The sequence below is a fragment of the Mercenaria mercenaria genome, chromosome 5 (genome assembly GCF_021730395.1).
Source record: "Mercenaria mercenaria strain notata chromosome 5, MADL_Memer_1, whole genome shotgun sequence".
NCBI lineage: Eukaryota > Metazoa > Mollusca > Bivalvia > Venerida > Veneridae > Mercenaria > Mercenaria mercenaria.
In genome coordinates, this window is record NC_069365.1 from 12,581,375 (window position 1) to 12,594,725 (window position 13,351).

General features: G+C 34.4%; 1 protein-coding gene across 2 annotated transcripts; it reads left to right on the forward strand.

The window, feature by feature from the left end:
* Window positions 1-8,737: 8,737 nt before the first annotated feature.
* LOC123556471 (Krueppel-like factor 5) lies at window positions 8,738-13,133 on the forward strand. Of its 2 annotated transcripts, none has more exons than XM_045347216.2 (3): window positions 8,738-9,020; window positions 10,054-11,191; window positions 11,559-13,133. In XM_045347216.2, the coding sequence occupies exons 1-3, from the start codon at window positions 8,895-8,897 to the stop codon at window positions 11,810-11,812; spliced, it is 1,518 nt and encodes a 505-aa protein (XP_045203151.2). In that variant the 5' UTR covers window positions 8,738-8,894; the 3' UTR covers window positions 11,813-13,133. The 2 variants fall into 2 exon arrangements, with proteins under 2 accessions (XP_045203151.2, XP_053398668.1); XM_053542693.1 differs by having other exon boundaries at window positions 8,738-9,011.
* Window positions 13,134-13,351: the final 218 nt, after the last annotated feature.

Here is a 13,351-nt window from a genome sequence, read left to right on the forward strand (position 1 = left end):
TCTTTTGCTTTGCTTCTACACTCATTTGCTGTTCAAAACAAAAGTGGAAAACGAATCAGATCGTAACAATTTACAGATCTGACACTTGGTTTCAGACAGGAAGTCCTTGATAACATTGTGAAAACAACGCTAGTATCTTTTTACTGAAACATTAGTCATTAAGATGTTTTACAAATAAAAATGTAAAAATAAAGGTATTAAAATATCAGAAGGTTGCTTTAGATTTTTTTTAATAGTAGCATTAAGGCTCATTCAATGAAATATTGAAGTTATACCCTCCGATATTTTCATGATTACTGACAGATGATTGTTCAACTAATCAAAATGATGAAATATGGTGATTCGATAGTTACAAAGAGATATAGAATGCGTAAAAATAACTTCCTGCAGGATGAGAAGAGCATGAAGAAGAGATTTGAAATTCAAACGATTGATTTATAATAACAAATAATGCCAATTGAATATGTCAGACTAAGACGTCTATTGCTTGTGAAGTGTTATGGGGTTTATTCATTTTTTTTATATAAGGGTAAGAAGTTATTTCTATATAAGAGTAGTTCATTCTAGCATTCCGCACTGCATTTAATTGACAATATATTTATTTTTACACGTTGAAGGCTACACTAGCGTAAGCGCACATTTGTTTATTTTATAACATCAGTAGATTCCTTTGTGATACATTGGTAAGTTTGCTCTACTGGGTTTTATCACCAACCAATCACTCGGAAATCTAAAGGTGTTGTAACAGGAAAACAAACATGCTTTGCCCCTTTATTCACAGTCATAAAGATCATACTATTAAGATTCGATATACTATCAAATTCACTGACATTATCAAGCATTTTTGAAGTTATGACATCCATAGAACCAACATAAACAAATAGTTACAAAATTGTAGATATTGAAAACACTTGGAGAGTGGTTACCAGTTCTTATAATAGCCTATTGGTAATGTGCAAAGAAATATTTTTTTCAGCTGGTTCAAAAATATGAAAAGTACCATTTTCATGCCAATGGAATGAAAAGAAAAACACACACACACACAAAACGTAACATTTGCGGTTATCTAATATTTATATTTACACTTTGATATCGCTTGATTTTTATACATCTTAGATAGTAATTCTAAAAACTGAGTTTGCTATTTTTACGTCCTTGAGTTCTATGCTTAGGAAGGAATCTTTAGAACTGTCAACAATTAGTACAGTCAAACTATGTTCGCTAGAGCTCGACGGGGCAAGCAAAATGTGTTAGTACAAGCCAGCGTGAAGAATTAATTATACAGACTTGACGCTGAGTTCGAGCCAAAAGTAGTAATTGGATAATCCGAATTCGAGCAAAAGAAGTTTGACTGTACTAGTCTTTATAAAATACGCGCCATAGATTTTTTTCTGCCTGTACTGTTCATACAGACACTCAAACAGGTAACCCACCAGACTTTATGGAAATTGCTGGTCTGAAAAACGGAAATTTTAGAAACATGAGAAAGATAACTTCCATAAATGAACAAAATATCAGAGCATACGAAAAGTTAAGCTTATTCTATAGAAATAACTTTAGTCGTTTTGAGTCGTCTCAAATGCAATAAATCTATTTGAAGTAACTTATCTTACTTCTCAGATTCATAATTATAACCGAAAAATTACAAGTTTGTATTAAAATATAGCAAAAATGGCGAAAATCTGAAGTTTGTAACAAAAATGCACTTATTGACCTTTGACCTTGTGCTGTGACCTTACTATGACCCTTAGAAGGCGACAGCCCCCCTGAAAAGTTTCCAATTTTTATAAAGTTAACAATGAATATGGCTGTCGGGCATTAACAAAAAATGCCATCAAAGGCAATTTCTAGGCCTCTTTTTTGGATATATAGGCAGACTATTTTGGTCCTTCAAAGTTTTGATTGATTTTAGATTGCCCCTCACAAATATAAAACAATCTAAACCGCGAATTATTTTGACTACAGTGCTTTAGGGTATAGCGGATAGCTAACTTATTTTTCCAGTTCTCCAATTAAAAAAAAATGAAATTTAGTAGTTTTTTTTTTCTGTATATCGGACAGAAAACAGCTATATTTTTCAAAACATTCAGTTTTTAATAGAAATTTGTGTGTTTTTTCTCTCCATGCCATTGTTTACATATGCGCCGATTTATGGTGTACTTTCTTCATTTGATGACAGACATATATAAAATAACACAAAAAGCAAACATTTAAAATGTATGTCAGAGTATCTGTTTGCATGCCAGTAAAAGAATGATATGAAAATTCATACAATAATTCAAGTCTAAATATAAAATTTACCAAGCTATCCTCTATACCCTAAAGCACTGTACCTCTCTGGATCTGCAATGCATGGCAATCAATAGCACTGTGTGTTACCTGGAGTCACGGCTATTTACAATGGTAAAAAGAAGTATACGTAAAACGATTATGCACATTTACAAAAAATATAGTTCGCACATGTTTAATCTGGGAAGAAGATATCATTGCTCCAGGTTTAATAAACTTTATTTACTTATTTTGAAAAATAATGTCGCGAAATAGAATGACAAACTGAAATATCACCCTATTAAAACTTACAGATGATAGCGAGAGTTGTAAAATGTATCTTTCGACAAGGAGTAGATCAAACACTGTTAACAATTTTGATTTTAAACCATCACATTGCTTTAATTTAAAATAAATTTACCTGTCGTTGTTGTTAAAAATCTCCCGCCACTCTTATTTTTTTAACTTCAATTGAAGAGTATGTAAGATGTGCAAGTTGTTTTTATTTACTCATTTCATTTCGTACCATTGAAAATATATTTGACATTTTTTTTGCATTTTGTGAAAATCGCCGGTTATATCTTACTCTGTTGTTCCGAAAGTTAACTGAAAAACATGCAATAACTCATATTTCATGCTGTCTCACTTGAATATCACACCATGATCATTTTTCATTGTTTTGTTACTGTTTATGATGCCCTGAGGCTGAGGGCATTGACTTCGTCGCTAAGGTACTATTTTCTGAGTAATGTCATAGACTGTTGAAAAGAGTCGTGAAAGAAAAAGTTTCCATTTTGTGAACTTCTTGTATAACCATGTCATTCTAAATGTTGTACACGTGTAATATGCTTTTGATGTAATTTTTTGAAACTATTCGCAAAGAGCTATAAAAATCACATGCTGTTTTAATTGGGATCTCACGCAGCCACATCAGAGTTATAGCCCATGACTTGGTCAAAAATATACATGTATTTACACTTCTTTGCTCTTCGCTTATGTTTCCTTTAAGCCGCTTTATTTTTTTTTATTTATTTATTTTTTTTGTCAATTTCTGGTTTCTATATCGTTTATCGGGAAAGCATTGAGCTAATGTTACTTGATTTATAGATCTAGGCCTAATATATATCCTACGTAAAATAGATTTCTTGTATTTTGTATCTTGTATTGATAACTGGTTTATTAAGACATTGTAGTCCTAATGTCTATTTGTAGTCTGAAGCACTCTGGTCAGTTATGTTTCAAAATAAATGTATAGGTTTTATATACTTTATAATAAAACAGGAAAAAAACTCTCAGAATGATAAATACAATTTCAAAAACTGCAGGTAGGCCATACATTTCGGTATCACGGGGGCCCGATTCAGTTAGCATTTTTGCTGATAATTTTGAAATACTTGACTGATTTTGAATATGTGAAAAGAGTCGAACTGGTGCTTTCCTTGCACTTTTTTCAAACACTACGCTCAAATGTTTTCTGCACGGACAAAACGTACATGTAACGTGCACATTGGGATTTGGTCGAAGTGTTTGAAAAAATGATTGAGAATTTGTGACGGGCGCTTTGTGTCAAGGAAAGTACACGTTTTCCTGACTTCATTGCATTTGAAGTCTGTCAAGTAGTAAAAAAGACATAAGAAAATATTACCTGAATCAAGTTATTTTTCTCATGTGCACGATACCGAAAAGTTATGTGGGTTGGCCACCATGAACTATTTAGGCCTAATATTTCAAAAGCAAACAGGATTCTGTAGAATACTTGCTCCATTTTCTTTGCCAGAAGAGATCAATAAAGGTAAATTTTATTTAAACAATGAACATAACCTAACGCCTCTAATTTAAGAACAGTTAAAAACCAATTATACCTTACCCCCTGCAATTTGCTGGTACCCATGTCGACTGAGGCAATCGTGATAATGTGCCTTGCCCAAGGACACACCGCAATGGGAGTAGCCGGGAATCGAACCCGGAGCATTCCCGAACCCGGAGCAGGAAAGCGTCTTAGTCCTCTCGACCAGTGCGTCAACCACTTATGATATTGTAAAATGTGAGATATTATTATTATTTCAAAAGCTTCTCAAGCACTGTTCTAATTTTAAAAGTTCTAATTTTCTGTACATTGGTACTTTGAAAGTATTCATGTCAGTCAACACGTTTATAGAGAAGTATGATTCGTTTGAAGGTCGGTTTAAATATTGGTCTTCTAAATTTCCCCACAGCAACCTTACATTCTTCATAATGACTGGAATTTCTCACATTATGTTTCCCAGATTGTTTTCGCAACACGAAAAGATATGGAATATTGAAACCGTGTTCAAAAAGGCTACTCAAAGGGACATTATGCTTCAGAAACGTTACATAATTTTTACACAAGACATGTCCATGTGCGGATTGAGAGCCATTGGTTTATGACAAATCGTTTCACTTTTTCTATTTATTTGCTAAACCAGCATTACAATTAACTGATTAAAACTTTCTCTCCAGGGTATGTAACTGACTTTGTAGAATATTTCATTTATCATTACGGTAGCTGAGTGCGAATCACTCGGATACCGCTTCTATATTGTATGATTCATTTGTTCATACGTTCGATTTTCCCAGCATCAAATTATATTGTCAATAACAGACATGTAAGAAAATAACAGCTGCTTGGTGCGAAGTAATAAATCAAATATATGAATGTTTTGACAAACAGAGTGAGACCAAACTTTAACGGCCCATTAAACCAAGATTGTAATCGAATGAAAATAACATGTTTATCATATGATACACACACGTGAGAAATTGCAACAGAAGCATAATGTAGCTATGTAACCCGTGTTGCTGGACCACAGTCAAGATTTCTTCTCAAATTGCATGTTTTATTTATTACATTTTATTCTAGTACAGTATCTGCATGTTGCTTCTTCAATTATTCGTTGTCCATTTTCTTGGAAACCAAGTACATGTACCTGTATTTTAATACAGCTGGGTTAGAACTCGAAAATATGTATATTAGCTCAATGCAAAATCTGGATAGTCAATAATACAGTCAGTCGCAGGTTCGATCATAAGCTACGTACCTCGTCTTTATTACTGTCAGGCATTAGGTCCCAGAATTGTGTATTTTGTACTTTCAGTATATATCATTATATAAACGCTTTTTCTTTCATCTTCCATTTACAGTTTCTGCACTTACAAAGACAGTAAGTTTGTGTCCTGTTGGAATATTATTACTACATTTTAACAGTATTATTACAGTTTTATATACCGCAATATTTCTTTTGAAATAAATGATACAGCAAAATAAGGTTCAGCCGTTTGTGAAATAATAATTTTAATGTACGTTACCACATTCATTTTTTAAATGGAGATGGGGAGCTGTTGTTGCTTGTTTATTCACACATACTTTATACTTTAAAAAATACTGGATACTGGAGGGGTAGTAGTTTGATCTCTAAAATCTCGATGTGGGGGGGGGGGCGAGATATTATTAACAGCCCTTGCAAACACAGACTTTGAACCATAGCTCAAAGTTGTCAAATTGATGTTGTAAAATATAAATCTTCTGTCTATCTATCTTTTCAGAAAAAAAGATCATTCATTTCAATGCAAGGGACACTAAATGAAAGTGAAAGACGTATGACAAAACAAGACGAAAGAAAATGTGATGTAGCGGCTGTAGTTGTATCAAAGTAATTATACCAGAACATTTACTAATCAGTTTGCTGAAATGACATTCATATATCGCCATTGAGAGTCATTTTTATTACATCTCCACACTAAGTTTCATTTTAACAATGAAAAAAAAAAAACAACAACATGAGAATGTGTATGAAAATACATTGCAAGTATATACCACTTTACGTAAGTATGTTGGTGTTTTGTGGCATAAATTAACATTCTCTCTCCGTAGGTCTCAGTGCTGCGAAAATTAAAATTACCAAGCATACAGGGTGCTATAACATAATTAGCATTATGGGTAGTATGCTAATATATTTTCGTAAGTTTTCTTTCATTTAAGACCGTGTGTGGGAGACACTAATGAGAGATTTTAAACTACCCAATCCTGTTTGTTACTTCTCTATATTTGTACATGTACGTACGAAGTAAATAAATAGCTTTTGAATTAAATAGATCTTGTTGTGGTAAAATATTGTGATGTTAGGGACATTTACCAACAAAAATATCTGTTTTGTTTTAAAGATTATTTTTCGATGATACAACCAAGCTAGATTCTATATTGGCCAACAGTGTATATAATTTCCATTCCAATTACACAAATATAATTAACAATATAAATGCATAAATTTTAATGTTTGCCTTTTTTCAGCTCAAAGGGGAATACATACTATTTGTAGAAAAAAAACTGTCGTAGATATCGCCATAGTTGGTCTGACAATAAAATCAATGGACAAATTCTGCATTTGTAGAAAATTACCTATTCATTTAGCCAAACAAACATCTAAATGTATATAGCACAAAATATGTTTTGGCAAAAAGTTCAGTTCTACTTATTCAAATTAGTCTAAAAACATGTTATGTCTAGAGAAACTATTATCAAATCGTAAAACTTACACAACATGTTCACACAAGAGCTTTATTAATAGTAACAAGGAAAAGAAGTACAGTATATCCTTACTGAATGGTTTGCCGGCCAATAGTCTAGGTCCTCATGCAATACGTGATTTATTACATGATGTTCATGTTGTTTGACTTTTGCCCAGGCCACGTGCGTTGGATATAGACTGCCGTGGACCAGCGATTTATATAAGAGTCATGTAGAACCACTATATATAGTAATGCGGGTTGCATATGGTATCTAGACACCAGAGGAATATATGCCCTCAACAACAGGGTCGAGGAACTCCCTGTCTATTTTATAGCGACACAAATATTATCGCTACCATTGTTAGGCACACAGTTATGAAGGTCCGCCTACAAACAGCAACAGAGAAATGCAGACCTATTTCTGCTGTACCATCTTTGATTGCACATAGCTCCATAATACCTTTATTGCTTGATTATACATGTGTACTAAATACAAAATTGTTATACTGGTCTGCCGACCCAATTTGGTTGTTATACTGGTCTGCCGACCCAATTTGGACAGAAGAGACATAAATCCAGCCACAAAGTACGCTGGAAGATTTGCGCTGTGATATTCTGTAAATCCGCGCGTGATTTAGATTATGTATTACTCAGCCTCTTAGGCAGATTGTAAGAATCCGGAAGCTATTGCGTGCAATGCATTTTCAACACGGAAATCAACACTATACTGTGACGTAAATCGTTTAAACACATGTGAAGTGGTTTATCTCGTACAAACAAACATAATCCTCAAACTTAACAAGTTTTTGTTTTATTTATTACTACTTAAGTTACAGAGTAAAACGTGTCCTTAAAAAAAAAACACACGTGAAAACATGCACCGTCTCTGTGAAATTTTCAGTTATATATAGCTAAAAAAATACGTGTTCTTTTTTAAAGTACAGAGAAGACACTCGCTTCGCTCGCGGCACAAGCAGTCTTACAATTAATCGAATAATGTTATGAGGGTATTATAGCTAGAATATACCGTACAATGAAGTACTCTTTTGAAAGCACTTAAGAGAAGATATGCCACTCTTACTGTCTCTAGCAACTTCATGACTGATACTACATGTATATATAACGACACCAGGACAAATGTAAGCGATGTCTTCGAAGTACAGTCCTCCATAATTTAAAACTACTGAAGACGATCTGCATATAAGTTAGACATATAAGAGTCTAATGTTTGATGTTTGAAGTTACAAGTTAAAGGTGAAGTGTGTCTATACGTGACCTGGTCAGATATACAGAGATCCATGCGAGATCTTTTACAATATTCTATTTACCCAGCAGTTTAAACCTGTGATTGTCATGCGTATATTTGTTGTAGATAATGACACCATGACACTACCTGGTACATGTATAAATACAATCTGAATTTTTATCTGATTAGAGCTAGTGTATTATTGCCTTTTACATTGAAAACCTTCTTTTAACAAAATATTTTATACGAAAATATTCATTTTGTTTTTTAATATTTTAACATATGGAGTGATACATTGAACAAAACAACGTTTCGCAAGAGTGAGTTTACGCTAAAGTTGTTTACGCTAAAAATTCTCATTCATTCATAAAAATTAACCCTGTAACCTTGATGACGTGTTTTCTAGTGACGTAAAATGATTGACGTGACCTATTTATATATTCAAATGCATAATGTACAACTCTAGCTGAATTTTGAAGAGGTATTTGAAATATTTCGACCACGATGATTAACTTAATTTCAAACCAACAAATTAATACAACAATTTTCGAAGTTAAAACAAGAAAATGAGAAAATTTTCCATGTTGAATATTAAATCACGTGATTGGCAACGTATCATTTCTAGGCGGTACTATTTTACGATACTCCACCTTCATCTATTTTTACACACGAGTGTATAAAAGCTCCACTGACGTCAAGTTTCATTCATAAATCCAGAGGACAGCGAACAGAGCGGATTACTAGCTGTATAAAGACTTTCTGAAAAGAGACTTTTGTGAATTGTTTTTAATCAAAGACTTATTGTTGTGTTTTTACTGTGAACTTTAATATCTACACATACTGTGTATCTGGAATGGCCGATAGTTGTTTTATTAATCTCGAAAGTGAAGTTTTCGATGATCAAATCGTACCGGACACAGACGATTGTTTCTTGCCTCCCAGCGAGCCACAGCTGCCAGGGAATTCACATGTAAGTAATGTATGTACTCTTCCTTTAGTTTCTTATTACAATTTAAATCAGAATAAGTGTTAAATTAAGCGAATTGGAATTCTGACGATATTTATTTTTTTGTATTTTAATTCATTATGTTTTAAGTAGAAAATTATTTTATTATACTTGTATGAACTTTTTATTTTATGATATTGTTATATCAGAACATTGTATCGTGATATAAAAACAGGACAAATAATATGTACTACTTGATATCTGTAACAATGCTAACACAACTCACGACACGAAGACATTAGTTATAGTTTACTTATTTTACTCGACTAACTGTAATTCCGATTAGATTTTAACTAATTTTACGGACTGGATGTCATTTAAAATGTAAACAACTTTGAACACGACGGGAATGGAGCCGAAATAACGATTTACAAGACTCCATTTTGAATTTATGAATGAGACGAGAAAAGTAGGTCAATCTGGTAAAAATTCGTCTTTAAACAGTAGGCAGAGTTGATATCATTCAAAATGGTAACAACATTTTGAAACAGATATTTGTAAATTACAATCTTATGAAATACGTTTTCATTTCGTCGAGTAATTAACTGAAAACGAGTTGATTTTTACGTCTTAATTGGATATGGTATCAAATGAATGGCGGACGGGAATGGTGAATTTTGATTGGTTGATTATCATTTCAGTACCCTTCGAACTTTTCATTCATAATTCGTACAAATTACTGCGCAGAAAACAAAGTTGTTCCGATTCGGAAGTACGTAGGCGTCATTGATAAAACAGAGCGCAAACAACCGAAACCGCTTAACATTTCGTTATCTGATAGAAATCATGTACACGATAAACTCTGTCTAAAGTCAATATTTGTCTGAAAGATAAAGCCGTATCAGCGAATAAACACATGTTCAAACACGTAAAAGTAATATGAACCTAACGTAATCTTTATAAATAAACTAAATTTAGCCGTGTCGTAGGCAAGGTTATCCTTTAATTTGACTCGTTTAAGAGTACTTACAACGAATTGATTTTGATTTCTAAACTATAATTTCAGGTGAAACCGGTAGATGATTGGGACAAATACATAACATTTCTAGACATTCCTAATGGCAAGCCCACAAGGAGAGAGAGCTCGTCTCTCGTGGATGAGTTCTTTGGCGACTGCAAAGACAATCCAGACCTTCTGGCGGCCAAAAAGATGATTTCCGCCGGCCTTTATCGAGGAACGGACATGTCCATGCTTCGAACTGGCTTACTGAACGCCACTAAACAACAGATTATTCAACACGCTATCGAAGGTCCGCGCAGAACGAGTTCGTCTTTGGTTGATGAATTCTTTGGAAAGGAATCATCACCAAAACCAACAGAAAATAAATCAAAGGCCCCGGGTCTCCAGGTTACTAAGTTCCAGAATGGATTCGATATGGATGCTACATACGTCTCATACGAAAACAATTTAGTCAACGGCACACACAAACGCTTACCTGGTGGAGCAACGAATAACTCTTCGGGGACATCAATGTGGGACAATCTTAGAGCATGTATCAATATAGCCGACGACGACAGAGATAGTGAGATTGAAATGGACGATACTCCGATAGTGCCTATAATAAAAGTAGAGGACACTAGTGATAAGCCTTCATGTCAGTTTCACAATTCCAGCTTTGACAATGTACAAGTAAAACAAGAAACTCCATCAAGTTGTATGTTAAGTGAAAATACAAGTTCTGATCAATTTATGGACAGACCAAAATCCTTGAATATCCCAGTGCCGCAATTATTACCTACTTCATCATCGCCAATGGTACAATATATATCGCAATATAGCTCCGGTGGTGTAGTTAGAAGCCAGACACCGATGTCTCTGAACTACAGTTCGACCCCTACACCGCCTCACACTGTGCCAGTCTTGATGCCACCAACGCCACCAAACTCGCAGCCAGGCAGTCCAAGCACCGGTCTAGACTTACGCAGAACTCCTCCACCTCCATACCCTGGTCTGATACCAGGCCGAGTCCCACTGCCGGGTTCAGTTTTGAACCTGAGTCCAATGCTGAGCGTTCCATCCCCAGGAAGCCACCATTTGCCAAAGAAGCCACAAAGGACGCATCCAGGTTGTTCTACAATAAAATACAACAGAAAAAATAACCCAGACTTGGAGAAAAGACGAATCCACTTCTGTGAATTCCCTGGTAAGTTAGTTTTTATTTATAATTTTTGACTTAAAATGTCAAGTTAACATAAAGGAAGTACATTACATACTCGTGTTTGCCCCTGGCAAAATGTATGTATGCATGTTATGGTTGAAAACGTAAAATGTTGCGAACATTTATACAAACTTTGAATAATTTTGCAATAAATAAGTCTGTCGCCTCGGTGGTGTAAATATTTTGCGCCTACGCATTTCAACAAACTAACCTGTCAGATGTAAAATTGAGTTACAAAGAAAACATGTGCTTGACATGAAATTTTACAGAAAATGAACCGTCTGAGGTTTCTGATGTACACAATTCATTGTTTTAGCAGTAGACTTATGTCTGTTTACCTTGTATTTTGCAGGTTGTCGTAAAGCCTACACAAAGAGTTCTCATTTAAAAGCCCACCAGCGGATCCACACGGGCGAAAAACCGTACCGTTGTCATTTCCAGAGTTGTCAGTGGCGATTCGCGCGCTCCGACGAACTTACACGTCACATTAGGAAACACACGGGCTCCAAGCCATTCAAGTGCAAGGTGTGCGATCGGTCCTTTGCCCGCTCAGATCATCTGGCTCTCCACAACAAGCGTCACGAACCCAAGAATAAGACCACGTGACTTGTTGAAGGAAATTCGGACAGTTTTAGGAGAGAAATTTGCAGATCACTTAGCTCCACTGAGCAGAACTTTATTGATCACAAGTTGTCCTCGCACGGGCATTTTAGTCGTTGTTATGGGAACGATTGTGAACTGTTACAGTTAACAGACAATTGTTGTCTGTTGGACACTGGGGGTTAAATTTTGCCCGGAGTCTGTCGCACAGACTGGAAGATGTTCTTGAAAGGTCAGAGAATGGTGTATTTGCAGAGAGAAAAGAAAAGACTTGATTTTGTTTGGCCGAGTACTGGTCATGCTTAACTGTTGATACGAATCGATCTTGGTTATATTGTGATAGTCACTGTGTTGTCGTAAATTAGTTAAAGTTTTAGAGTTTATTTGTTCACAGTATAGTCTCATTGTGAGTTTCATTTAAAGCAATCACTTTAGGTGTTGTCTTGTCAACAGTTGATTGACTTTAGGTATTGTTAGTGCTTTTAAGGACCCTATCTGGAGCACTTTGCTAGTTTGTTTTATCTAATTTCAGCCTTTTAACATTGTTAATGTTTGCATATCATATTACATTTTCTTTGTTAACATATTTTTGAAAGGCGAAAATATTTTCAGAATGAAAGATTCCAATCATGTTGAAATGTGCTAATTATAGCTGGCTAGAAAGAAAAAAAACAAATGTTTATGTTGTTACTGTTTGCTCAAAAGGCAGATGTTTTTATGTGCTAATGTGTAAATGACACAAGTTTATATACTTTTTACTGTTGTTAACATCATATCATTTAGACTCATATTTTACACCTCTTTCATGTATTTCATTGCTGTATGAATTCCAGTCTTAAAACGGGTCATTATCCCAGTGTGAATATTTATGAACATTTGTACTAAATTCCTCTTTGCTTTTTTTATGAGAATAAAAATGACTTGATCGACCATTTTATTTTGCTTGCTACTTCTGCGATCAGACAGGATGAAATGACTGTTCAATTATTTTTGTTTACATATTCCAGATAGCTCACTTTACCTCGAAGCGCATTTTTTGTACTCATATTTATTGCAGATCATTATTGGAAACATAGTTTTGCAACATTTTCCCTTTCTCAATTCTTGCTAATAAATCGGGATTTCAAGACTGGTGTTTTAGGGAAATAAGAAACGGAAGGCCTTGCTTGTTTTTTTGTCTTTTTAAATTCTAGTTGTGATACCTAGTGAATACAACAACGTTATGGATTGTCTGATGAAATAGTTTTATATTTTTCCAGTATATGCTTGTAAAACTTACGTTGAAAAAAAAAAAGAAATGCGAAAATAAAGTTGAATATTTTTACAATTTATTTTCTCTTTTTACTACATTCTCAATAGCCTGTTCACGTGTGTACGAGTGGAACTTGTCTTTTACACTCATGGATAGACATGTGGAATCATGCCGCATCTTTTCTGCCTGTTATTCCCCCTAAACAACAACAACAAAACAAAACAAAAACAAGAAGAAGCCGTAAATCTTAAATTTATGTTCAATGTTGACGTTTTTCAAATAAAGCACAGTAG

Excerpts from the sequence above, each read along its gene's own strand:
- LOC123556471 (XM_045347216.2), top strand. The coding sequence starts at position 8,895 with ATGGCCGATAGTTGTTTTATTAATCTCGAAAGTGAAGTTTTCGATGAT. Across the intron at positions 9,021-10,053 it reads GGAATTCACATGTAAGTAAT|GTGAAACCGGTAGATGATTG; the intron begins GTATGTACTCTT and ends CTATAATTTCAG. Across the intron at positions 11,192-11,558 it reads CCACTTCTGTGAATTCCCTG|GTTGTCGTAAAGCCTACACA; the intron begins GTAAGTTAGTTT and ends TGTATTTTGCAG.